We start from the raw sequence: 25,032 nt of genomic DNA on the forward strand, positions 1-25,032 counted from the left end.
GGTTCTGGGTTAAGCTTTTGTTGGAAGGTTTTCAGCTGCTTGATCTAGTTTTGGCTGGTTTTGGACTCAAGAATCGACAGATCAGAGTCATTCGCCGAGTCCAATTGGGGGGGGAACCCCGAACAGACACACACAAACCGGCTATTCCTTTTTGATTGTTCTAATAATATGTACATGTATCGTTGGAGAAGTAATAGATTCATTAGTCGTCGATAAATTAACTTCATGCAAGCTTCTAATTAAACGGCTGGCTCAGCAGCCCCTCAAACTTGGCGACAACAGCTTCGGCAGCGCCCTGGTATGATTGTGCAACGGCCTCGTCTCGCTCTCTGCCCTTTTCGGGGCCCACGGCGACTCGCTTTTCACCAAGAGCGCGAGCACCCTTGACGAGGATTGACGTTCGTGGTTGACGCTTCTCTGCAAAAGGACGGAATATGTCTTCCGAGAGACTGCTTCCCAGCTCTTCGAGGTTCCTCTTGTAATCTTCGTCTTGGGTATCGGTGGAAAGGTTCGGGAGCGCGGTACTCAAGTGGTAACAATCTTCCCTGTATTGTGAAGGCAAATAATTAGTAAACACGTATTAATGATATATCATTGCATTGTCACTTACATGGCCTGGTTTGCACCCTGGCCGAGATGGGGACTCGTGGGATGGGCAGCATCTCCGACTAACACGCAGCGTCTCGAGTACCACTGCTCCGGTTCCAACTCGTCGCGGTCAAAGAGGCCGAATTTGATGATGCGCTCTGCCGATTTCACTCCCTGAGCAATATTGGCATCCCAACCGTCGAGGAGTTTTAACAGGGCATCTCGTTGGGCCTCCATCTCATCCGCTGTGAAGGGGCGCCATGTCTCTTCTCTCTCCTGCGTCTCCCGTTGTGTGAGGGCCCATGACATGGTCTTGGGGCCAACTGGATAGGCAATGACGTGAACTCCATCGCCGTACCAGTTGCGCATCGCTGCCATGTCTCCAAGGGCCTCGGGCATTTCTGAAAGGAAAGCCGTCTTTGTATATCTTTTGTTAGCCACTTTGTACCCCGACACCATTCTAATCAGCTTGTCATCGGACGAACCTGTGTGAGACCCGTGAATGAAGGAGCACCTTCCTCAACTCCCTTTTGCTTCTGTAGAACAGCTCTTGATGCAGACTTGATTCCGTCGCATCCGACGAGGAAAGATCCCGTCACAGATTCGCCATTACTGAAAGTTGCCGTCACTGAGTCTACGTGTTCCTGAATATCGACCAGTCCCCATCCTTCTCTGACCTCAATGCCCTCTTCCAGCACTTTATTCTTCAGGAGTAAATTGAGAACGGTTCGTCGAATGCCAGTGGCAGGCTGTTGGTATTTCTCGGCAAATGTACTTGCCAAACTGGACTGGCCCAGGATTTCTCCTGATGCTTTGGCATCCCAGAGGGCTGTGAGTGGAAGAGACTCGGCCTTGATGGCGTCTGCAACCCCAATCAAGTTAAAGACTTTAAGCCTGCAATTCCAGAAGTTAGTGTTGCTGCACCATGTTTCAGCATGTTGCTGCTGCTTGACAAAATACTAACCCGTTGGACATTACCATGAGCGATGCTCCGGCATTGCCCAGTTCCCGGACCTTTTCAAAGACAATGGGATGATAGCCTTTGCGCTTGAGCAGAATTGCGAGGACAGGCCCTGCAACACCGCAGCCAATGATGAGAACGGTAGGGGGAGCCATGATACTTGAATCAGTGGTTATGATAAAGTGTCAAATGATACTGTCCAATGATAGGGATAGGCGAGGATGTTTTCTTGCTTTAATCGAGCCATGCTGCATCACCTTTGATATCTGATCTATATATACAAAAGATCAATCAATAACAATGTCCAAATGCCAAATGTTTAAAAATTTCTCGCCGACTGACTCAGTCGGCGTGCCACTGCATATGAGATGTCCGGTGTTGTTGTTGAGGCATATCCGAAGAATTTGGCCGGAGAATGGCGTTCAACTCCGGTCGCCATAGACGTCATGCCACATTCGGGATGCCCGCGATGGATGGAAAAGTTACAATTGGATTGAGATCTTGGAACCTAGATTTTTTCTGCATGTTCTTTTTCTTTTCGTCTTCCAGAAGAATCACCGAATTCATGTTCAAATTGGCAAATTTGTGAGAAAAGAAATACGTCATTCTATACCTGGTAGTCAAAAAAGCTCTGCGCTTGCTCCTTATAGTACATCAACACCAAAACACATCATTAGGAGATTCCCATTTTAACTGCCCAAACAAAAACAAAGCAATCCGTATCGCCGGCACTCTCATTTTTTTCACCATCATGACCCCACGCTGAAGCCAAATGACCCGTCAAAGATGTCGAGCTTCTTCACGTCGTTATCCGGGCCGCGCAGCGATTTCAAGATGTCGATATCCGGAACCTTGTTCACTGGGTAGAACAGCAAGAGGTTGTCCATATCCTCTTCCGTGATTTCGCTCATCTCTTCCCACTTGTAGGTGTCGCTGACTTTTGACATCCTATACTTTTGTCAGTCTCCATTGCACAATTACTAGGCCACTACTATAAGAGCACGTCCGCACTTACCATCGCATCCGTTTCTGGCTGTCTTCATGATTGGGGGCAACCTTGCGCAGCCGTGTCCGCAACTCTCCAATTGTCTCAATAGCATTCCCAACATTCTGCGGCAGTTGACTGGCAATGTGCCGCCGTAGTGATGCCGCCAGCCGCGGTCCCTTGCCGTTGGTGCTGACCATGACCTGTAGAGGCCCGTCACGATGGACGCTGCCAAAGTAAAAATCGCACTCAGGGGGGACGTCTGCAATGTTGGCCGGGATTCTCTTTTCCTTGCACAGTTTCCATATCGCCGTAGAAGCTGCCGGGTCGTCAATGGCGACCAGCACCATGTCTGCCTTGTCTAGATCGGACGGCTCGAACAGGCGGTCGATGTGTGTCACCTGCTTCTCGGCAATTCGGAATGCGACCTCTTCGTTGAGGCCCGACGCAGGGCAGACGACGGTGACTTGGGCATCGGCATTGAGGCAGTTGAGGATGCGGCCAGCCGCGACCTGCCGATGAGATCTTGTTAGACGGTTCACGGACTCTTGGACTCTGGATAAAGATAAGTAAGATCTTACCTCACCACCGCCTACCACCAGGACGTTCTTGTCCTTGACGCGGTAAGCCAGAATCAGGCTCCCTCCAGGCTGGACTTGCGGAAACGGTTTGCCCATTGTCGAATTATTGTACTCAAGCAAGGGTCTCGATCAATTGCAAGGGTTTGGATACGAATCTTTGGGTGCCCACGCGACACGGTTTTGGATTTCGGAGGCAAAGACAAGGTTTCAATGCAGTCTTGCAGCGGAATTTGGGGACGGGAGCGATTCGGAGCCCGATAAGGCGAGCCGATAAGCAGTCCCGGGGAGACGACCCACTCAACACTGCAAGCCCGTGCACTGGTGTCTGCTACAGCCTACAGCACTTCACAGCGCGCTTGACGCTTCCCGCCCGCTGTAATGGCGTCCGCGCGTGCCCGGTTTAGCGCCCTTGCACGTCAAGCTGATCCCTGTAGCCAGCAGCCCAGTGCGCTAATCATCGAATCATTAGCGGGGGGCCACCTGCGGCAGCGACGTAATTACATTGGAAGCCAGGCCGCATATGCTCGTACATGCGTCCACAGCCCCCCTCAGCCTCTTAGCCTTGCCTTGCTTCTCTAGCTATGCAGCTCCAGGCACGGATCGGCCTTGTCTGGTCGTCTCGTCGTTCCGGGTTGCCTCTGTGATTTTCTGGCCTCTGTTGCTTCGTTTCGCTTTCTCTTGTCCGTCGCCTTAAACTGCTCAACACCACCAAACCGCCATGTCTGGACGCAGGCTCGGCGGCGGCAGGATCCTGGGCAGCGGCAAGGGCCTTGGCCCGACCCCTCCGGCTGTGCCTCGATCATCCAGTCCGTTTGCCCCGTCCGAGAGCACCGTTTCTATCGCCTCTTCTTCGATATCGCCGCCTGCTAGTGGGAGTTTGGCCGACTTGACTCAGGATATTGGCGCCAGCATCAGCGTGGGAGCACAACCAAAGGGCGGCGCAGCCGGTGCGTCGAGCCTTGTGTGTCCCATCTGCAGCGAGGAGATGGTATGATGCCGTGATGCTATGATGGGAGAGGAAGCTCTTTATTGTGAACGCATTCTAATGCTGATGGTATATTCAAGGTCACGCTGCTCCAGCTCAACCGCCACATCGACGACACCCACCAAGAACTCCCAGCCGAAGAACAAAATGAGGTCAAGACTTGGTTCGACAAACAGGTCCTCAAAGCGAAGCGCTTCCAGCCGCTGTCCATGATCAACATGAAGCTGCGCGGCCTCGAAGTTTTCGAATCCAACGAATCCAACCCGATCACGCCGCCGCTGCCGACAGGAACAAGCTCTTCCAGCAAACTGCCTATAGAGACGCCCATCGACCCAGAGGAATTCATAACCAGAAGTCATTGGCAACGCTCGACGGGGTACGATATGTGTACGGATCCTACTTGTGGAAAGGGGCTTGGCCCTATAAACGGAAACGTCAACTGTAGGAAATGCGGGCGACTCTTTTGCGAGCAGCACACCATGTATCAGATGAAGCTCAGCAGGAGTGCAAGCCATGAGCCCGTTCGAGGTTACTGGGCACGAGTCTGCGAGACATGCTACAAGTCTAGGGAAGGATACAACGACCACAACGGGACCATGGTCGATCATACGGACATGTTCAAGGCTGTTAGGCGGAACAAGGTCGAAAGACATACCTTGGAGGTTTCACGACTGGAGAAGCGATTAACCAAACTTACGAGACTACTTGCAAACTCACCGGAGGCACTTGCCAACCCATCAAACGGCTCATTGCTAGGTCCTGTCCAATCTTTGACTGGACAAAAGAACCCTCGGAAATTAATTGAACAGTCAGTTGTGACATGGGAGGAGGATGACAAGGTACCGGAATGCCCCTTTTGCCGCCAGGAGTTCGGCTCCTGGACATTTAGGCGACATCACTGCCGAATATGTGGCCGCGTAGTATGCGGAGACCCTCAAACTGGCTGCTCATCAGAAGTTAGTTTAAGCATCGCTGGACGTACGTACAATTTGACCCTTTTGTGTGTTCTTTTCCTGTGCTCTAGACTAATCTCATATACAGCAACCGGCCCCGGCGCGGAGAAGCCGCCTTCGTCTGCCGGCAATGGCCATATGGCCGTGGATATTAGAATGTGCAAGGAATGTAACAGCACCATTTTCTCTAGTCGCGACTTTGCAGCGTCATTATCGTATAGACCTCCGGATCAGCGAGCCTACGAAACGCTTCGCCAGTTTGAGCGTGGCATACGGCAGCTTCTACCGAGTTTCCATCGGGCGCTTCAGGCTCTACAACCAGAGGTCAAAGAGAATGGGGAAGTCGACCTCAACAAACCCCCGCCTACGCACGCGCAAATCCAAGAAGCCAGCAAGATACGGAAACGTCTAATAGATAGTTTCTCCAAATACGGATCCGCTGCCAAGAGGCTTCGCGACTTGAACACCGACAGCCCGACCCAACAGAGATTACAAGTCGCGGTTTATGCTTATGCAAGCTCATTTTTGCACACCAATATGCTGCCGCTGAAGAACCTACCGCAGATGCTGCGCCACAGATCTACGCCTTCGACCTCCTCATCACATTCACATTTTCTTCCTTCGACGAATCATTCGACGTCAAGCCTGCGGCATTCAGAACTTGCCGAGTCCGAGAACGCTTCTCAGGCGCCCAGCGAGACGAGCACGGTAGTCAGCCTGTTGGAGACGGAAGAAAAAGACCTGAAAGAACGCCTCGCCGTCCTCGAAGAGCAAAAGTTTATGGTTGAGGAAATGGTCAGGTCGGCCCATGGCGCGAGGAGATTCGAGGAAGTCAGTGCGCTGTCTAGGAATTTGGACGAGCTTACTGGTGAGATTCAGGGGCTGAGGAAGAAGATTGGGGATGTGGAGAAGAAGTGGGAGGTGGCATATCGGAATGGTGCCTAGCTGGAAAAATAGCCTTGCTTTTCCCTTCATTTTGTTTTTTTTATCAGGCTGTCGAAGCGAACGTTTCATTAAGCTGAAGACGGTGGTTTTGGGAGTTTACTTGGCATTGTGTGGCGTTTATGGCGGATGGGAAGCTATTTGAGTGTTGTTTCAAGGGGAATCAAAGCAAGTTTGGTTTGTCTTTTGCTTTGAAGCCATGTTAGGGAGGGTGTTTTTCGAGGATCTTGATTAGAGCGATCATCTACGATATCTTTAGAGTACACGTCGAAGTAATATAGGTACCAGATATTAATCAATCACTCATTCCTGTCACATTATTATTAGTCACATCAAAGTCCCGTCAATTTTCGAGCAAAAGGAATTAAATCTTGAAATCCTCACGTAAACATACGTTCATTACATTACATGCAATAATGAAAAAAAAAAAAAATAAGACTCCGTTATACAATGAACACAAGCTAAGGAATCAAACATCACCATCGTAGGACCTCGAAAACGTCCGAGAAGTGATACACATCCAAACGATGCCAGAGCCTCAGCCAAACCAAACCAAACCAAACACCCTCCGCCCAACCTCCTTTGATATTCCAAGTGTACAAAAAGAGCAAAAGCTGGAAAATGCCAGACGCATATATGAATATATGTAGGTATGTGTATATGAAAAAAAAAAAGAATAATGTAATATACCGCCACAAAAAAGGCCAAGAACCGTCCAGAATGTCGAAAATAAAAGGCCAAAATAATATCCGATATGCCCCATGCCGGATAATTGTCCCACCTATGCAGTATACAATATACAAAGAATTCGACGGGAATAAAAGCACAACAACAGGAAGGAAGCGCTACTTTTCAAAGACCAAAGCAAAACGCAAAAAAGAGAAAGCAGCAAGGAGATCCAAGGAGGTGAGCGCCATCACTAGTGCACTACGCCCTCGACTCCTCCCAGGAACCTCCTTACTCTTCCAATTTCCAGCTCGTCTTTCTCGCTTTCAACAGCCTTGAGAAGACCGTCAACGACGGCATCCACTTCCGTCTCTGGGACGCCCGTGCACAGAGCAACGACACGACGATACTTAACTTCGACGTCGCGGCTCCTTCCCTTGAGGGCCATGACCATTTTGCGGGTAACTTCTCTGCGGCTCTCGATAGCGCGAATTCGTGCTCGTAGGATCGTCGCAGAGGGCAGCATTCCTTCGCTGGCGAAGCCACCTGATGTTGAAGCTTCATCTGCAGCCTCGAGCATAGCGGCAAGCTCCGTTTCCCATGATGACGATGGGTTGGACTGAGCGGCGTTGGATTGCTCGTTCATGATTCTGAATTGGTCGTCTTCTCGAGCATGGGTAAGATTGGCGACCTTTTGGCGGGCTAGCTGTTGCTTCTTGAGGGTGGCAGTGATTTGCTCGACGCTTCGGCGGGCCTCTCCTAGTTGGGTAGAGGTTGTTCGGAGGGTAGAATGTAGGTTGTCTAGAGAAGCTTGTTTGCTCTTCATTTCTTGTTGGAAAGTGGCACCAGTTTCGTTTAGAAGATGAGTAATGGCTATATTAAAGGTTAGTATGTGCAAGGTAAAAGAAACATATTGATCGGGTAGGGGGGATATGAGCGAGGAATAAAACTCACAATCAATAATCTCATCGCTGCTCTCACGACTTCGCTGGCTGGATCCCGGAGCGCCATTCTTCTCGGCAGCGGCATCGCCATTCAGTTTTCCTTCGGCATTTTCACCGCCAATACCAAAATCCAACGGCCGTAGGCCAACGCGGTTGGCAATCTCTGGATCGGCTCCGACCTCGAGAAGCTGAGATATTATACTCCTGTTTCCAATCCGAGCCGCAATGTTGAGCGCTGTGTCCCCTGAGCTGTCTTGGGCGTTGACAATCTCGGACATGAATCGAGCGATGCCCATTTTGGGAATGGATTGTGAACCGTTGATACCGTTGCCATTCAACTGTGTTGCTTGGCTATTGGGGACGCTGCCCTGTCGTACTACCCACTCCAGTAAACTCTCGAGATAGTATCGGCTGGCAGCGTTGCGGCCTTTGACCGCACTGGTCACTGCGATGTGGTGCAAAACGGTTCGTCCCTTGTGATCGCGAAACTCAATAGTACCTCCCAGAACCTCAAGAAGGTCTGGGAATGAGCCCTGGTCCATGGAGTTTGTAACAAGGCATGCCCGCATAAGGGCTGTCTCTCCCGATGCATTCACCCGTCGCGGCGAGGCGCCAGCAGTGATAAGAGCTCGCAAAAGAGGCATTCGTGCTAGTGTAGCTGCCCAGTGAAGGGCGGTGTGGCTTTGAGGATCAATGGGCATATCAAGTTCGAGAGGCGTAAATGTCTGAAGCATATCATGTGATAGTTCCTCTGTAGCTGAATCCATAAAGAGGCCCATCAGCATGCTTCGTTTCATCTCTACATCAGGAGACATCTCATAGGGCAGCGGGGGTGACGGGCCCTTGCCTTCGTCGACAGCGTCGCGATCGTTGAGTTGGCTTTGCTGGGTATATACGAAGGACTCGTTCGGTTCTGTGGGCGACCCTGGAAAGGCATTGGCATATACCTCCATGTTCTGTCCATAGGCCCCGAAACTGTCGGCGGGAGTCATGGTGACCCGTGCACGTTTTCTAGGCGGCTCGTTGTCGGGCATGCTCACACTGCCATTCGGTTGCTGCTGTTGATGCTGGGACTGTTGTTGATGTTGTTGCTGCTGTTGCTGTTGCTGCTGTGTGGAGTAAGCAGAGTCGACGCCTTGGTTGGTATAGTCGGAGGTGTAACTTTGCTGCGAGTTGCCGGGGAAATCATCGCCATTTTGCATCGAAGGTTGGCGGCTAAAGCTGGGGGCTCTTGATGGGCCATTTCGACTTCGGGGTCCAGGGGAGCCAAAACGAGCTTTGCTGATAGCAGCAACTGCGTGTGAGGCGGTGCTGGAAATGTTTTTGAAAAAGGTGCCCGACAGACCATTGGGTCTTCCATCTCCTCCAGCATTGTACATGCGTTTCCTCTGTGCTGCCATGGCTTGCTCCTTGGTAGGTGTGTTGAAATCGCCTCGGCCTGCAACACCGCCATCCTGGCCCATATCGTAGGTTAACAATGGTCGCAGCAGCTCTTCCACACCGTACTGGCGGCAGACTTCGACTCCTCGCTCGAATTTTATCCAGGTGCCCTGATATTTGCCGTAGCCTCCCTGCACCTTTTCGTGCTCGCCAATCTGGATCTCCTTCTCGAGGATCTTGGTGCGCTTTCCTTTGTCGACGCCGGCGACTTTGAGAATCTGCGTGGCATTCAGCCAGGAATCGTGGCGACGGCGCATGACGGCCACGTTGTTTACTTCCATCTCGTACACATCGACACCCGAATACGACGCCTATTGCACACAATGTCAGTCAATGGCTCCCCGATAGCTCGAAATGGCGGGGAGCAGGCCATCTCTCGCCCCGAAGCGCTGGGTCGGCACATGGCGGGAATGCATACCGAGTAGATTTGAGGTCCGTCGACGCCGCCATTGTAGCCGCGGTTAAATGAGGCCGCACGCCCTGTTTGTGACTGCTGGCTCATTGTGAAGGACTGTTGCGACGATTGCGACGCGGATGGCATGGCGGAGGGTGAGTGTTGCCTTGCCTTGTCGAGGAAAGGTTGAGGTTGATGCCGGTCAGCGGTTGTCGCACGAGATTGGACACGACAAATGGTGGCACTAGCGAGCTCTCCCAACCCAAAGTCTAATCCATATACTTGGCTCGAGAAAAAAGTTGATGCGCGCCGGATCCAAAGTTGCGTCGCCGCCTTTTGCTTGTTTTCTTTCTTCTGCTCGGTTTGCTTTGTCGCAAAGCTGTTGATCTGTTGGAGGGTTTGAGCGAGGCCTGTGTTGAAAGCGAAATGAGACTCGGTACGCCGTGGGTTGCTGGCAGGGTAACAAGCAAGCACCAACACAAGCAGCAAATCTGCAGCAAAGATTGTGTGCAAGGTCAAGGTCAGTTCCGGTATGTAACTATTATTACTACTTCTGCCGAGAGGGGGTCGGCAATGTCTCCGCTTTGCAGAATTGCAACGAATGAAACAGCGGAATCACGGCTGCAGATTAACGATGCACTTGTCTCGTGGTTGTGGAGGGAAAAGAAATCCCGAAGCGAGGACGCGAGTTGAGGTTTTGGTCTCAGAATCAGAACAAAGGGCTACTACAGGTGGAAGGTTCCGAAACCTTACAGGGCCTCCATAAAGGCTATTAGGAGGTTAGGCACTTTGCACGGATCACGCAGCAAGGAGCACAGAACACGAAAAAGGATCGAAGGCCGTGATGCAATGAAAATGATGTGTGGGGGCCTGAAAAGGAACGGAACAGACACAGAGGCATATGCATAAGGCTTTCCCCGTATGTACATCAGACCTGCACTGCAGGAGATATTGCCTGTGCGAGGTACGAGGTACGAGCACTAGCACGAGGTACTTGGTCTGCAAATTGAAAATGCCAATTTCGATGCGGTGCGCGTGTATTTGCATTGCAACCTCAACTCAATTAATTGAATCGCCGGCGACGTGTCTGTTTCGTGATTTCGTGTCGGGCGTGTCGCGCCACGCGACAAAGCGACCCTTATTTTTGGACTTTAATTGCCAGTGAGATGGATCATGGTGGGGTTAAGTAACCCTGGGCTTGCTTCTGACTTGATGTGAGACTGTTCCATGTTTGTTTTGTTAAAGATGCTTTGAGTGGCGCCGTTTTGGAGGGCCATTCAACGTTTTTGTTTACTGTCAACACTCAGCCTCTCTGCCAATCACGGCAAAAAGTTGTGCATTTGCAGTGTGCAGATGGGTGTTGACAGCTGACCAGCAATATGTACAGCCGATACGACGGTATACAGTAGCCAAAAAGCGGGATGTCATCATCGGCTCTTACAATTGGGTGCCTTGTTCTTTCGTACCCAAGCTCTTCGTCATCTTGATCATAGGTAAGATCCAGGTCCTCTCGATACGAGCACGGCATATTACAGTAAGCTGCCATGGTTGATTCAACAGCTGGCTACCTATACCCAAGACCTTGGATACTGTATCAAGCACCTTCATAGTAGACGCCTATACCGTAAGGGTTACATTATGTCTGGTTTGCAGATACACGCGAATGGAACAAGGTTCTTCATGGCTCTACATGAAATGCCGCATCGTTGCGCAATAGCCCAACGAACCAGCAAGGCTCGTTAGTTGCCCAATGGCTGATGCTATGTAAAAAGCGCATCAAAGACCCTCCCGCTAAATCGAGTGCAAACAAACAGTGAAGCGTTGTCGGAGCTGTCAAAGAGTCAATTGGCCGCTTCACGTGATGATACGGCCTCTTTTGCCCCGCCATTTCACTTTTGTTACCCCACCATCGCTGCGATTGTGACTCAAGAAGGCCGATTGTATCTACTAGATATTAACCTCTTTTGCCTTGCAAAGTCTGTATTTCATTCAATTCATTTTTTTTCTACATCATACGCACAGCACGAACATCAATTCGCGCCCAAGATGCCTACCGTCATCCACCTGAGAGCTGATACCAAGCCATTCGAGCGTCGCTCGCCTTGTACGTTGCGCTAACCTTGCGTCGCATCACATGTCTGACAGTTGGAATAGTGTCGCCCAAGACTGCCAAGGCTCTCCTCGATGCTGGCTACATTGTCCGTGTCGAGCGATCAGCGGAACGTATCTACAACGATGAAGAATTCGCAGAGGTTGGCGCCGAATTAGTGCCTGCCGGATCGTGGGTCAAGGCCCCCAAGGAAGACATCATTTTTGGCCTCAAGGAGCTTCCCGAGGACGACATCGACCTGCCCCATTCATATATCCACTTCCAGCACATCTTCAAGAAGCAGACTGGATGGGTCCCTTCACTTTCCCGCTTTGCACGAGCTGGCGGTACCCTCTACGATTTGGAGTTTTTAGTGGATGAAAACAACCGGAGAATCGCGGCCTTCGGATTTTTCGCAGGCTATGCTGGTGCGGCCGTGGCCTTCATCTCATGGGCTCACCAAGTCCTCCACCCTGGCGTCACACAAGGCGAAGTGCCTCTTTTCGAGAATGCTCCTGCTCTGGTTTCACATGTTAAGTCTGTGCTTGAGCCGGCTATTGCTGCCAACAACGGCCAAGCTCCCCGTATTATTGTCATCGGAGCTTTGGGACGCTGTGGTAGTGGAGCTGTTCAGTTTTGCCGTGAGATTGGGCTCGACGAAGAATCTATCATCAAGTGGGACATGGCCGAGACAGCCAAGGGTGGGCCTTTTAAAGAAGTATGTTTTACTCTCTACTTGTTTATTATCTTCCGTATTAACCTTTGTAGGTTGTGGAATCGGACATCTTCGTCAACTGCGTCTATCTCGGACCCAACCCCGCTCCTCCTTTCGTCACTTTTGATTCTCTTGCGACCCCAGAGAGGCGACTACGGGTCATCTGTGATGTTTCATGTGATCCGAATAGGTTAGTTGCCACCATTATTGTCGACGTCCTAGCTCTCATAATACTAACAACTGGGCAGTCCAAACAACCCTATCCCCATCTACTCAACCTGGTCCACTTTCGACAAGCCTACGATTCCAACCTCCAAGCCTGTCAATGACCCGGAGCTGAGAATTATTGCCATTGATCACCTTCCAACATTGATCCCACGTGAATCCTCTGATGAGTATTCTGGTCTGTTGCTGCCGGCCTTACTCACCTTGGACCGCCGTGATACCGAGGGCGTTTGGACGAGAGCAGAGGCAACTTACAAGGACAGAGTAAGTCAGTTGCCTTAGAGCAGCTAATTGGCTTCGCATAGCTCGCAACTTTTCATAGCATATATATAATGATGAGAGAAAAAAAGGCAATCTCCAAGAGATGAGCTTTGGAGATATCGCTGTAGTTGATACAGCTTGGAAAATAGATGGCATAAGATACTATCTATAACGATATAGTAACATGATATATGAAAAATAATTAATTATCGTAATTACTCCAGCTCTTCTATGGTAAATAACTTATTAGTGACCGAAATGGAGTATTGTTCGTTGCGACTCCCATTCAAGATCAGCCGGGGTTTAACCAATCACGATTGATTCTTTCCCAAATCTTGCGATAAGATACTGGCATTTAGAAGCTCCATTCGTTCATTGCTCCGCCATCTACAGAGCACCTTGAGTTTTTCAATTCCTACATTATTGCTCTTTTTTCTTTAATTGGCTCATGAGAGCCCAGACTTCTGCTATTCAGTATGCCTGCACCGTCATATCCCCTTCCCACATCACCTTCACCAGTTCAGCTCTACCGTCATCTACTCCGAGAATGCTCTTACCTCCCCCCGGCCTTTCGAGCTGAGATTGCATCTACAATTCAAGATCGTTTTCATCGTCATCGCAAATATGACACGCGTGCAAAGGCTCATCTTGCTCGAGCCTACACGGCTCTGCGAACGCTGCGAGCTGCCAATAGCGGCGAAAAAGCAGCAATGGAGAGCCTGATATCCAAAGGCTTTGGGAGGTCAGGAAGTAGGCGACGGGAACTAATGGCACAATTTGTGATTCCACAAGGCCCTAAAGATTCAAGGGCTCTCGAAGAAGCTCTTGATTCAGCAAGGAGAAGCAACGAAGCTAACAAGGCTTCTTCCTCAACGACACATGACACAACGGATGGCACCGTCAAAGTCAAAAAGGCGTTTTTCGAGAAATGGGACCAACAGAAGCTTATGAGAATTCTGCAATCACAGCGACAACAGCAAAGAGACACAAAGGGTACAGCCAGCTGGCCTGGTACTCCGGTTAAGACGCTTGATCCGGACCAATTCATTCCTAAAGAGACCATTTGGGGGAAACCACCCGGAGAAAATCTGAAGCAGACGAAAAGGGCCAACTGGTGGCGACGAAATGCCGAAAAGATTATGCCTCCTTTGGGCAGGGGTGAATGGGAGATGCTCAAGGAGCTAAGCAATGGAGGCCAGGAGAGGGGCGAGTGGCAGATACCAGAAAGGCGCCCACTTGCAAGCTCTTTGGCGGCGACAGAGGAGATGACAGCACAGAGAAGATGGAACTGGAAAGACTACGCTACAAAGCCGACGGCCATTGTCGAAAAGCCGAGATCTCTAAAGCAGCAGCGGCGGACTGGCCAAAAGGACAGCAGTCCATATAGCGTCAAAGATCGCGATCGCAACTTGTCAACAAGATGGTTTCAAAGAGCCTACACTAGAGCTTGGCAACTTACGCCAACAATGACACAGGATCCCAACACACTCAAATACTCATTTACGTGGGGCAGCATCCAGTCACGGCTCCCTCCTGCAGCCAAGCATCAACTCGACATCTTCGAAGGCGTGGATGAGAATGGCCGTAAACAGAAAAATACACCATCATCATGAAGACATGAACTTTTTCCTATTTACGGCTTTCAAATGCAGAGTATATACAGTTTAGTCGGTCAGGTTGGCAACCTTGTTCAGTGTCGGTCCGTCAACACGCATTCCCACCCACTCGTTCATTGCGGTGGCTCCGATGAGCTCATAGAACTTGATGCTCGGCTCATTCCACTTCAACACGGACCACTCCAGCCGACCACCGTCCATTGCAACAACCTCCTTGGCCAGCGCGGACAGCAGCTTCTTGCCGTATCCTTTGCCACGGTATGAGGGGTCGACGTAAAGGTCTTCCAGGTAGATGCCAGACTTGGATCGCCATGTACTATAGTTGTAGAAATAGAGCGCCATTCCCGCGGCTTTGCCTTGTTCGTCGAAGATGAGGAAACAGCGCGAAGGACGAGTTGCTGAGATGTTCTCAGTCACGGGCAGGGAGTTCTGGGGGCTGACAACACCCGATGGCGCAAAGGCAATTGTGTTCTCCAGAGTCTCGACAGTCGCCTTGACAGCATCAGATTCCTTCTCATAGTCGGCAAGATCCTGGATGAAGCCCAGGATTGTGGGCACATCTGCGAATGCGCATTCATGTTAGCAGATCATTCTTATTATGCTGCTCACGTTGCCAATTGCACAAGAGGGAATGAGCCTACCCTCGCGGTATGCGTGTCGAACAGTCGCCATTTTTCTTGCGTTTATATATATTCTCGAAAATTCAAATCAACTAAAGACACAGATGATTGCGAACTTGAGGAACTTCAAACTACATCTCTACAAAAGCGAACGGCGGCTCTTAAGTAAAGTTGGAGAAACGCAGTGGGGTCAGACAAATGCAAAATCATTTTGCCCATCTCGGGATTCAAGGAGGGGCGCATGGCGGGGTCGCCGCAAATAGCAGCGAGTCAGCGGCCGCCGATTCTCTGCTGGCCTCCATTCTGATGCGCCTTTGCTGTCGTCAAAATCGCCCTTCTGGTGGGCTTACCTGATCCACCACTGAATCTGGGCGGCCTTTGAGCGGCGTCTCTAAAGTCCATCTCCGATCCATCCAAGCCAGTGCCGATGTGCCATGCAGTGGCTTGTCAGATTGTCAAGGGGCTGCAGAGTTCCGCCAGGAGCATCGGCACTTATACGATGTACTATGAGTGCTGTTTCAGCCTTCAGTAGCGACGGTCCGATGGATCTGGTCATCTAGACCTTGAACTTCCCTCTCGAGATGAACAGCCATAGCACCAGCTGCAATCCAAACAACGCCAGGGCGACGGGTTGAAGCACCTCTACGCCATACGCCTCAGCAAGCGCACCGACAGCAAAGGGAAAGCTGTATAATGAAGAGTCTGTTAGCCACAAGTCTGACGCCCGTGAAGATGTACGGAATAAGACGGGGAAAACGCACACGGCAGATCCAGACACGGCAAACGCTGTCGCAAAACCAACGGAGACAAGGTGCTTTTCTGGCGGCAACAGCTTGGTCATGACACGGATTCCCTGAACATGATGTTGTTAATTCTCTTTCCTCGAGTCAAAACAATCTCAACGTGTCTGGAGCACGAGTCAGGCAACTCACTGAGGGCATAAGCATTCCGATTGATACTCCAACAAGCGCAGCCATGACGGCGCTGACTGCAAACTCCTTGCCGAACCAAACCCCAAGCTCCAGCCCGATTGCACTGAGCAGGTATATCGTCACCATGACCTTTTCTCCCACATATCCGGTGATCCAGCCCAGTCCGAAGCGGCCAGCCGTGAGACCAATCCAGAAGCCCGAAGTAGCCAGAGAGGAGGCCGTAGGCGAGCCGTTGCGAACGTTCATCATAAAGGTCAGAAGCCAACCTCCAATAGTGACCTCAGATCCCACATAGAGAACCATGAAGAGAGAGAACGTCAAAGTCACCTAGTCAGCGTCAGTGATACATCAACCTGGTTCTACAACCAAAGTGAGATAATACCCGATTTTTCAAGACTTTGAGAGTCCCTGCTTGTGCATTGGGCGACGGAGTCGCGTTCCGTCGACGGAATCCCGACCCAGTATCATCCCAAAATGAAGTCGTTACGCCTATACAGGCAAGACAAGCCAAGCTCATCTAGATAGATGAGAGCATGTGAGCTGACAGTTCTTCTATACGAAACAGGGCGATTCAACTCACCATTAGACCTGGATTGTGTTAGTTCGACGCAGCAACAAGGGCGACGTTGATTTGGAATATCACTTACAGTAGAAGATCCACCAATTTTCCACTTTGGTCGCAATTCTGGATATCTGAAATAACCCGCATGAATACAACAAACTCACAACATTCGAGAGAGGTGCGCGCAACATACCAGAATTGGAGACAGCGTTGCACCCGCGCCCCAAAACCCATGCAGAAATCCCAGCAGCGTGCTTCCTTGAACCAGGCCTCCAAACCAGCTATTCCAGCTTCCATTCATCAAGCCGCTCCCAAACCCCGTCAATACAAGGAGACAGACTACAACCGGAAATGGAGGATGCTGCGAGATGCCCAAATACGCCAGGACATAGGCACCAGTTGCCGTCAGTGCGACACCACGCCTTCCAGCTATGGCATGGAGACGGTTGGATGTGAAGGAGGCAAGCACACAGCCTACCATGGGGCTGAGAAACATGAGGGAGACGATTGAGTGAGGCAGATGGTAGTATTTTTCAAAGAGCGGCACCATGGCACCCGGCGCGCCGTCATTCATGCCATAGACGAGAAAGGCAAAGAAGCACGACAGCACACGGTACTTGTTCCTGGGTGGATCGTTCCATCTCTGGGCCGTGGAGACGGCACTTTCAGGTGGTAAGGCTGATTCGGCATCGTGGACCGAAGGCTCGGGGAACGGAGCTGGGAGATCCGGACCAGAAGATCGACGCGGGATGGAAGCTATGGGGGCTGGTGGGGAGACCGGTTGGAGGAGGATGGTCTCTGTCTCTGCTGTGACGAGTTCCGTCTTAGACATGGCGTGTGTATGTGTGGTAAGTTAGTACATAGGTATATATATGCCCACAGTTCGTATACTGATTTTTAAACCACACTCTCTTTCTTTCGATAAAATTATATACTACAATTGACAAAGTCCAAGTGAAACTGAATTATATAAACCACGAGACACAGCAGCTCATTTTAAAGTCCAAGCTAGCCGGCGTTCAATTCATCCGCGTATTATCCAAACCCAGCACTTCCACACTAGATTCGGCAGCTCCCCGATTCTCCGCCATCGGTGAATAAGCAGCCCTGCGTGTGACCTGAATTGCCGACACTCCCCGACAGGATGTCGATGCCTTTTGGCTTGCAGTAGTTAAGATTTTCGGTAACTTGCTAGGCATGCTCGGTGAACGATGGGCGTCGGGAAGGTTATTACGAAAGTATTACGAAAAATATGGCTGATCGTGTGATGAGACGGAGAAATTGAATGTTTGTCGGGGAATTACTGATTGGTTCTTCTTTGTTATTGGGAGGATTTAAGATGATGCTGATGGTGATGGATTGTTTGTTGAAGGGTTTTGTGATAGTTAATGTGCTAGATGACGAAAATTTATCACGGGACGTTATGCGGATGAATTGTTGGCTTCGGGCTGACGAATGGGAAGGTTGTGGATTCGTTTGATTTGATTCAAGGATAAGGATTGACTTAGTATCCATTGATAGGAGTTAGTTGATTGAGGCGGTGATGTGATCCATGAGACTGCCTTGACTACATTGAGCACTTCGTTGTTTAGCGAACGGCCTCCCATCGACTAGCAGAAGCTTTCCTGCTTACTACTAGGTAATGTAGGATGATTGCTTGAAAACAAACCGAAACTTTGTAACGTACCTTTTCCAAGATGCTATTATACTTGATACAAACTGCGTGAGTACATTGACTATTCAGTCTAGTCGATTCTGCCTGCAATGCCCCTTTTTCGCTTTTTTGCGGCACTACTGTTTGTCCGTCTGTTTGCCCTAACCGTGAATCATCGGATCAAAGTTGAGCAAGTTTTTGTTTCGACACTACACGATCAGTTTCCATTCACCCTTCATTGCTAGGGAAGACATTAGCAAAGTTTCAACATCATCTCGGATAGCCCACTTACCTGTTCTTCACCTGTTCCATCTCAAAGTCTAGAAGAAGCAACATCACCTTTTCGTCGTCAAATCCCCTGACTCCTCAACTCTTTTGTTCCAACCATCTCGTATCAGATAACCCAAAAGACATCGCTTTTTCCTCTACCAGATCCAATCAATTCAGACAGACAGCTTCCAAACGATGCGCATCTTTTCCGCTCCCAAGCCTCAAGAGAGACTATCGCTCGTCACGAGTATTCAATTCGTCGTCAAACTCGAGTTTCTCACCCCGCCGGTCTCTGACGAGCAAACTGTGCCTGATCGCGACCGCAGCTTCCACTACTTTGCCTCTGCGCTCCAAGACGGCGGCCTCCAAGCCGCATTTCTCCTAGAAGAGAAGAACAAGAAGGAAGAGAACTACCCCGAAGCCAAAGACCAAGGCAATGACAATGACAATGACAAAGACACAGACGGCCAAATGACTGAAAACCAGCTCCTCGCCCAGGCACCCAGGGGAAGTATTATCAAGACCAAGCACAACGGCAACATGTTCATCATGAGCCCCCAATCATCCATCCCCTGGATCAAGGCCGGCGCCAAAGACAACCCTCTCCTGAGATACTGGCTGATCAATCCCGATAGCAACATCAGTGGTCATGGTCAACACGAGACCTGGCATCCCACCGCGCTCACCAGCCCGATCCTGCGAGAATCAGAGGCCAACAATCTGTTTCCGGGGCTCAACACCGCCATTTATACCATCTGGACAGCGCATTCAGCAAGAGTGCATATCAACGATAGCTGCGGTTTGCACGTCCACGTTAGCCCGGCTGTTGTCCCATCTCCTACTCAGGGAGTTGCTCAGGGGCTACTTCAAGGACAAAACCACCATGGACAAAGACAGGATCTGACAGCTCTCCAGGTTCAACGCGTCGCCACGCTCGTGGTCGTTCTCGAAAACAGTCTTCTATTCCATGTGTGCTCGCCTCACCGCCGCCAAATCCATACCCAACTCATCGCTGCTTCAGGCCTTGCCTATGCGACAAACTCTCCAGCTTGCCCCCTCGCAGAAGCCAATCTCCCCCCAAACATCCTCAATGGTACAGGAGCCGTCGAAAAGGCCATCAAATTTCTCTGGACAGCCTCCGACCTTGATCAAGTCAGTCAGATGCTCTCGCGTCATCCCAAGACTCGAGACACTCGCCCCACGGCCTTGAGAATCAACACTCACAATCACGAAGACGACAGCGTCTCGCACATGCTCGAATTTCGACATGCGCAGGCTGCCTTCAACCAGGGCTTCGTAGATAACTGGGTACGGCTTGTGCTGACGTTGTGCAAAGTGGCATTTCTACCAACCGAGAGGTTCAAGCTCGTCGTGGCCATGCTCTAGGAGACGGTGCGGACGACAGCTAGACCTGAGGATGCGTGGAAGACACTACTTAGAGTCCTCAACGACTTTGCGGCGGTCAACTGGCATGCGCGAAGCAGCGAGCAGTTCTGGGTGGGCTATCTTGCGGTGCAGGACAGGAAGTGAGGAGCCATCCCCGTCTCTAACGATGCAAGTTTCTTTTGTCTTTCAAACGGTATCAAATCCTCAACTTAGACATGTTCGGAAAGTTTCACAGGGGCATGAGTCTGCATGCGTGTAACCACCATTACACGCCAAATTCAGCAGCCCTTTGTCTTTCCACCCTATCAGCCTCCAAAAGATAATTCGTCTCCTTATCACTCAGCGCTTTTTTTCAGCTGGCTACTTGCATGCTATCGTAGCAGCAGAAGTGGGCTAAGTCAGCCCAAGGAATAGTCGCCAGGCACACCGATGTTACACAACCAAATCTCGCCCGAGAGATGTAGGCCGGGATAACAGTAACACTCGGGTCATTGGTACTCGTAATATGATGCTATTTTCACATGGACAGGGATTTTTTTCGTTTGCTTTTATGGATGGTATCCAAATATGGGGGACGCATTGCTGATTCTTTCCTTTTCGCGAAATAGGGGTGCAGCTAGAGGCTTATTTTTCATGCACGTAAATCAAGGTTCTATTACGACTTACAAGTGACAGAAAACGAATTACTATCTCTCCGGTTTCCTACCTACCAAGTCAACTATGTAGTCTAAATCAAACAATTCAAATCCCTTCACCCGTACACACATCATGAAAATGTAGAGAAAAAAAGAAAACGCCTACTCCCCATCAGGCATCATGATGCCTCATCCTCCCTCCAACCCAAAAAAAAAAGAGAGTCATGAGCTCCAGCATTCGGCCCAGTCTCCACCGAACAAGAAAGGTAAAATCAGCGAAACCGAGGCCTAGGCTCTCCCCCCAGAGAGAACAAAAAAATAGGCCACCAGCCAGCCACCCCATATTTTCTCCGCACGCGGGAGACCTGACTCAAGCAACAACCAAAGATTGAAGCTTCTTCCTTTAGAACAAAACCTTGGACCCAGTTGTGGCGCAATAAAATACGCCACGGTCCGGGAAGTTTCCTTCTTTATTTCCAGTTTCCAGAACTATTGATTCTTTCTTTTCGCATTAACTTGCTCTGATGTTGAGTAGGGGCAAGGTTTTGTTCCCTGAAATAAAAGATTACCCGAACATTCTCTGGGCTATGCCGGCATTTCACTCCCGCTCTTGGCATCCCATGCCCTCAGCTCGCAACTAGCTGGAGCCTATTCTTCACTTTGGCTAGGCCTAGATCCGTCTTCGGAGGGCTCCGTAGCGGGGCAAGGATTTGCGCAGGTCCGGCTCGGCGATCAGACAATTGTTGCTCCGTAAATGTAAAATGCACGAGTAAATGGAATGGGAGGCCAAGAAATGGATTCGGAACTATTATCCAATCCTGTTTGAATATTTCCAACTAGTCATTAAATTACAATCATAGACTCTGAACGTGGTCCCCCTTCATGACTCATAACATAGGTAATGAAAAACAAAAAAATTACAGCAGGTACCGATATTCGGGGTTCAAGTCGCCTAGCTCTGTCTTCTCTTCCTCCGTAAGGTCGGGGACTTCAGTCATGTTGTCCCTCTGCTTGTTGGCCATCAAGCAGCCAATTCCGTAAATGGTTGATGCAATCATGGAGATGACTGTAAACGCAAGGCACACGCTGTAACCCGTAGTGAACTTGGGCGCATCCTTGGTCAAGAAGATGAAGACAGCAATGATGCCGCCCAGGTTACCGTAGCCGACCTGCCATGCGCTGCCGACGGCACGGCGAGTGTGGCTTCCCAGGTTCATGTTGAACCAACAAACGACGATGGGCATGGCAGTGTATGCGCCAGACGTGATGAGGAACAGCGCGCCGTACTGGACATTCTTGTTACTGTGCTCTGCAAGGAGAATGGCAAAGCCAGCAATGGCAATAAACATGCTGACAATGGCAAACGCAAATCGGTGGCGCAATCTATCGGACAGGGTAGCAATGAGAAGAGAGAAGCCGAAAGCGGCGGCCCACGGTGGGACGCTGCGCAGCTGAGTTTCAATGGGGTTGTAGTGGAAGGTCGAGATGATCGTGGGAGCAAAGTAGGCATAGCCGTAGGCGGGGACAATGAGGCCAAAGTACATGAAGCCACCGGCGATGACCTTCCAGTCCTTGAACACGTTCAGGATATCCTTGATCGTCATTCTCTTCACGTGGCCAGAGCCGGTGCCCTGGTCGACGCGGAGACGTGCTGCGACGTACACGCGCTCGTCCTCAGTAAGCCATTTGGCTTCCTCAGGGAAGTCTGGCAGAAGGAAGAAGAAGAAGAAGCTGACGAAGACGGTGAGACCACCCTCGATGAGGAAGATCCAGCGCCAGCCGTGGTAGCCACGCAGGCCGTCCATCTTGCCAATGGCGGCGGCAAGGAGACCACCAAAGGCACCGGCGAGGGTCGTGCTGTTGAAGAAGAAAGAGTAACGTCGTTGGGCCTCAGATCGCTTATACCACATGCCAATGAGGTAGAAGGCTAAATAAAAGTTACACTAGTTAGCTCGCGACCACACAACGCGACACCAAAAGCATGATTGCGAGAAACGTACCTCCTGGAAACATGCCAGTCTCGAAAAGGCCGAGGAAGAAGCGCGTGGCGAGCAGGCCGCCGTAGCTCTTGACCAGGCCTTGCATCATGGTGGTAAAGCCAAAGAGGAACATGTTGATGGACAGCCAGACATGGGGCTTGAATTTCTTGAGCAGGATGTTGGAGGGCACCTCGAAGATGCAGTAGGGCACGAAGAAGATGACCAGAGCCGTGTTGTACTTGTCGCCAGTGCCGAGATCCAAATCACCAGCGAGGCCAAACAGCTTTGCGTTGGCAATGTTGACACGATCTAGCGAATGGTAATGGGATGTTTAGTAAATGTGTATATGATGTTACATGACATAACATGAGTATAGTATATGCACATGCAACTCACCCAGGAATGCAAGCAGGTACATGATGCAGAGAAACGGCACGACTCGCATGTCGATCTTTGCCATCAGGCGCCGCTCAGTTGTGTGCGGCGGGCAAACAACCTCATCGGCAGCAAATGGAACTTCGGTGTCACGGACATCGGTCGAGTTGCGACCCGAGCCGCTGTGCTTTTCGTCCATGGCTGCGGTCTGTGTTGGAAGACGAATTGAATGATGAGCGTCTCCCTATTCCTAAACAAATGAAATTCTTCTTCTTTCCTCAGCTGGAACTCTGAGAATAAGGGCAAAGCCCACGTGAAATAGTGGAGGGAGGAGGAAGCACAGGCTTCGATGTTGGACGTTGGCAGGACGAGGGAACAAGCGAGTGGAACACAAGAGACAAGAGGGATCTGCCGGACCCTATTTGTACTCGGACTCGGCAGCTGGTGTGCTCGTGCTTCCCAATTCCCCAGGATATTGTCGCATTGTCGTAAATCCAAGTCAACAGGGCTAGGCTCTTCTTAGTCGCAGCCACTGGCATTCGTCCAACAAGCGAGCGACGGGGTGGGCCGCCGTCTCGTCGTCCAAGAGGAGCAAGCCGACTATTTCGGACCGCCCACGGCGTCCACGGACTCTGACTCTAACTCCAGTCTGCTGTAAGACTTTGCTCCAGCTGGCTGCCGTCTTCGCCATCCGGGCCACATTAGTCAAGCTGCGTAAGGCATCCTGGCAGATCGTGGCGCCTGTGGAGCCGCTCTTCCTCCGCATCCCTGTCTCTAACCAGGGATCCCCACGCTCAGCGTCGTTGCTGTCACGGTGCCCCAGATTCACCGACTGCCGACTGTCTTTGTTGTGTGGAGAAGGCGTGAGAAAGTCGGATGCGCTGGGGGATTCTGATAGGGAGCTGATCTGAGCTGAGGAGAAGCAGCCTACTGTAATGTGCGTGCCCGTCGACGTTATTGGCAGGGATCGAATATCCATGTCGACGACTTGCGTGCGTACAACACCAAGCCCAAACAAGTCGTGAGCGGCTTGTAAATTTCCCGAGGCATCTTCTGTCATTGGCTCTGCACGCCAAGGCCCCGACCCAAGCCATCCCCGCCGCGAAAAGGAACCTCAGCCAGAGTCCATTGCCCTTCCATGCCCCATTTCCCCGGGTTTTCGCTCCCAGATTGGTCTTAATGGGCTTCAAACAGCGTGCTGACGGACGTCTTTTAGCAGCCAATCTAGCCTCCTTAGCTCTTGTTTGAGCCATCCCTCCTCCTCTACTCCTAGGCCCTATTGCCTATGTAATCTCTCTCCGCAGCGTCTCGTGGTTGGGGAATTGGAGAAGCCGTTCGAGCGGTCCGGACTTGCCCCCCCGTCTTATCCACAAGTCTGGAGTTAGTGGTCTTTGGCCACGATCAGAAATCAATAAATCCGCCAACAGTTTGTCTGGAGGGCGTTGAGGTGGGGCGTCTTCTTTGTTGCTGTGATATGGAAACGTCGACTGGCGACTCATGCGTCTTGCAATTCGCCTTGTGGGATCAGGATTGGCTCAAACTTAAACAACACAAAGAGGGCGACAGTCGTTAGTGGACGTGCAACTCTCGCTTCCCCAGAGTGTCTCCCCGCATCTCCACCACCCCCGGATGCCACGAGTCAAACAGCTTGTGAATACCACCATGCCTATTGCTCCCAAGATTTCCAAGAATGGAACGCAGGTACAGCCTACCGTAGAGCCAGACACCGTCTCTCCGGTCATAGGGTTGCAGCCATGCCCTTTCAACACGTGGGAGTGGCGCTTGTTAGCAGCCAATCTGCAGAGTTGAGCTGGATGATCATGGCTAATGGCACCTCGGTCATCTGCTGTTTGCCGTGGGAAGCAAGCGGTGGGTCGATTCCTAGCTTCAGCTGCTTCTCCAATGACACACACGGTAGACAAATAGTTCGATTAGGCAATCTATCAATGTCTCCGTCTCCGTTACCATGTTTAGATCCCGGCCGAAGCTAAGGCTGGTCCATGAAACGCCAAAGCTGACTGTCTAAGCCTTTGCAATCAGAGCCAGAGTGGGAGGGTAGCCGCGGCTTTCAGTTACTTGGAGTACCGACCGAAGCCGTGATGGCGAGAGATAGTGGTGATATTCGATAGTCATACTCGATAGTCATATTCCCAAGTTGCCCAATTACTGAGTGTTGATGCCATTGTCAAACTCAAATGGTTGGTGATTTCGGTTCCATTGCCGAGCTTGTCGTGGGGGGAAAGTGAGGAAAGATTCCGCTGATTCGAATTTCGC

General features: G+C 50.8%; 10 protein-coding genes across 10 annotated transcripts; 3 read left to right on the forward strand and 7 right to left on the reverse strand.

Annotated features, from left to right (window-relative positions):
* Positions 1 to 235: 235 nt before the first annotated feature.
* T069G_07477 (FAD binding domain-containing protein) lies at positions 236 to 1,704 on the reverse strand (the record flags this gene model as incomplete). The annotated part of the gene is made up of 4 exons (XM_056174687.1): positions 236 to 545; positions 611 to 1,005; positions 1,074 to 1,482; positions 1,553 to 1,704. The coding sequence occupies 4 exons, from the start codon at positions 1,702 to 1,704 to the stop codon at positions 236 to 238; spliced, it is 1,266 nt and encodes a 421-aa protein (XP_056028266.1).
* A 594-nt stretch (positions 1,705 to 2,298) lies between these two features.
* T069G_07478 (putative NAD(P)-binding domain-containing protein) lies at positions 2,299 to 3,211 on the reverse strand (the record flags this gene model as incomplete). Its single annotated transcript, XM_056174688.1, has 3 exons — positions 2,299 to 2,497; positions 2,565 to 3,046; positions 3,116 to 3,211. The coding sequence occupies 3 exons, from the start codon at positions 3,209 to 3,211 to the stop codon at positions 2,299 to 2,301; spliced, it is 777 nt and encodes a 258-aa protein (XP_056028267.1).
* Positions 3,212 to 3,833: 622 nt separating this feature from the next.
* On the forward strand, positions 3,834 to 5,998 carry T069G_07479 (FYVE zinc finger domain-containing protein; the record flags this gene model as incomplete). Its single annotated transcript, XM_056174689.1, has 3 exons — positions 3,834 to 4,103; positions 4,181 to 5,078; positions 5,142 to 5,998. The coding sequence occupies 3 exons, from the start codon at positions 3,834 to 3,836 to the stop codon at positions 5,996 to 5,998; spliced, it is 2,025 nt and encodes a 674-aa protein (XP_056028268.1).
* Positions 5,999 to 6,914: 916 nt separating this feature from the next.
* T069G_07480 (ankyrin repeats (many copies) domain-containing protein) lies at positions 6,915 to 9,547 on the reverse strand (the record flags this gene model as incomplete). The annotated part of the gene is made up of 5 exons (XM_056174690.1): positions 6,915 to 7,534; positions 7,616 to 7,858; positions 7,931 to 8,530; positions 8,582 to 9,356; positions 9,464 to 9,547. The coding sequence occupies 5 exons, from the start codon at positions 9,545 to 9,547 to the stop codon at positions 6,915 to 6,917; spliced, it is 2,322 nt and encodes a 773-aa protein (XP_056028269.1).
* Positions 9,548 to 11,485: 1,938 nt separating this feature from the next.
* On the forward strand, positions 11,486 to 14,342 carry T069G_07481 (uncharacterized protein; the record flags this gene model as incomplete). Its single annotated transcript, XM_056174691.1, has 5 exons — positions 11,486 to 11,543; positions 11,594 to 12,246; positions 12,297 to 12,433; positions 12,492 to 12,732; positions 13,371 to 14,342. The coding sequence occupies 5 exons, from the start codon at positions 11,486 to 11,488 to the stop codon at positions 14,340 to 14,342; spliced, it is 2,061 nt and encodes a 686-aa protein (XP_056028270.1).
* Positions 14,343 to 14,393: 51 nt separating this feature from the next.
* Positions 14,394 to 15,017, reverse strand: T069G_07482 (acetyltransferase (GNAT) family domain-containing protein; the record flags this gene model as incomplete). The annotated part of the gene is made up of 2 exons (XM_056174692.1): positions 14,394 to 14,905; positions 14,987 to 15,017. The coding sequence occupies 2 exons, from the start codon at positions 15,015 to 15,017 to the stop codon at positions 14,394 to 14,396; spliced, it is 543 nt and encodes a 180-aa protein (XP_056028271.1).
* Positions 15,018 to 15,521: 504 nt separating this feature from the next.
* T069G_07483 (major facilitator superfamily domain-containing protein) lies at positions 15,522 to 17,291 on the reverse strand (the record flags this gene model as incomplete). The annotated part of the gene is made up of 7 exons (XM_056174693.1): positions 15,522 to 15,651; positions 15,727 to 15,818; positions 15,898 to 16,224; positions 16,280 to 16,414; positions 16,478 to 16,485; positions 16,545 to 16,590; positions 16,653 to 17,291. The coding sequence occupies 7 exons, from the start codon at positions 17,289 to 17,291 to the stop codon at positions 15,522 to 15,524; spliced, it is 1,377 nt and encodes a 458-aa protein (XP_056028272.1).
* A 1,287-nt stretch (positions 17,292 to 18,578) lies between these two features.
* On the forward strand, positions 18,579 to 19,913 carry T069G_07484 (uncharacterized protein; the record flags this gene model as incomplete). Its single annotated transcript, XM_056174694.1, has 2 exons — positions 18,579 to 19,691; positions 19,770 to 19,913. 2 exons carry the CDS (start codon positions 18,579 to 18,581, stop codon positions 19,911 to 19,913), a joined length of 1,257 nt encoding a protein of 418 aa, XP_056028273.1.
* Positions 19,914 to 21,321: 1,408 nt separating this feature from the next.
* T069G_07485 (major facilitator superfamily domain-containing protein) lies at positions 21,322 to 22,957 on the reverse strand (the record flags this gene model as incomplete). Its single annotated transcript, XM_056174695.1, has 4 exons — positions 21,322 to 21,573; positions 21,637 to 22,331; positions 22,405 to 22,692; positions 22,780 to 22,957. The coding sequence occupies 4 exons, from the start codon at positions 22,955 to 22,957 to the stop codon at positions 21,322 to 21,324; spliced, it is 1,413 nt and encodes a 470-aa protein (XP_056028274.1).
* A 309-nt stretch (positions 22,958 to 23,266) lies between these two features.
* Positions 23,267 to 23,818, reverse strand: T069G_07486 (uncharacterized protein; the record flags this gene model as incomplete). The annotated part of the gene is made up of 1 exon (XM_056174696.1): positions 23,267 to 23,818. One exon carries the CDS (start codon positions 23,816 to 23,818, stop codon positions 23,267 to 23,269), a length of 552 nt encoding a protein of 183 aa, XP_056028275.1.
* Between the last annotated feature and the right edge of the window lie 1,214 nt (positions 23,819 to 25,032).

This window comes from Trichoderma breve, chromosome 4, assembly GCF_028502605.1.
Source record: "Trichoderma breve strain T069 chromosome 4, whole genome shotgun sequence".
Classification (NCBI taxonomy): Eukaryota; Fungi; Ascomycota; class Sordariomycetes; order Hypocreales; family Hypocreaceae; genus Trichoderma; species Trichoderma breve.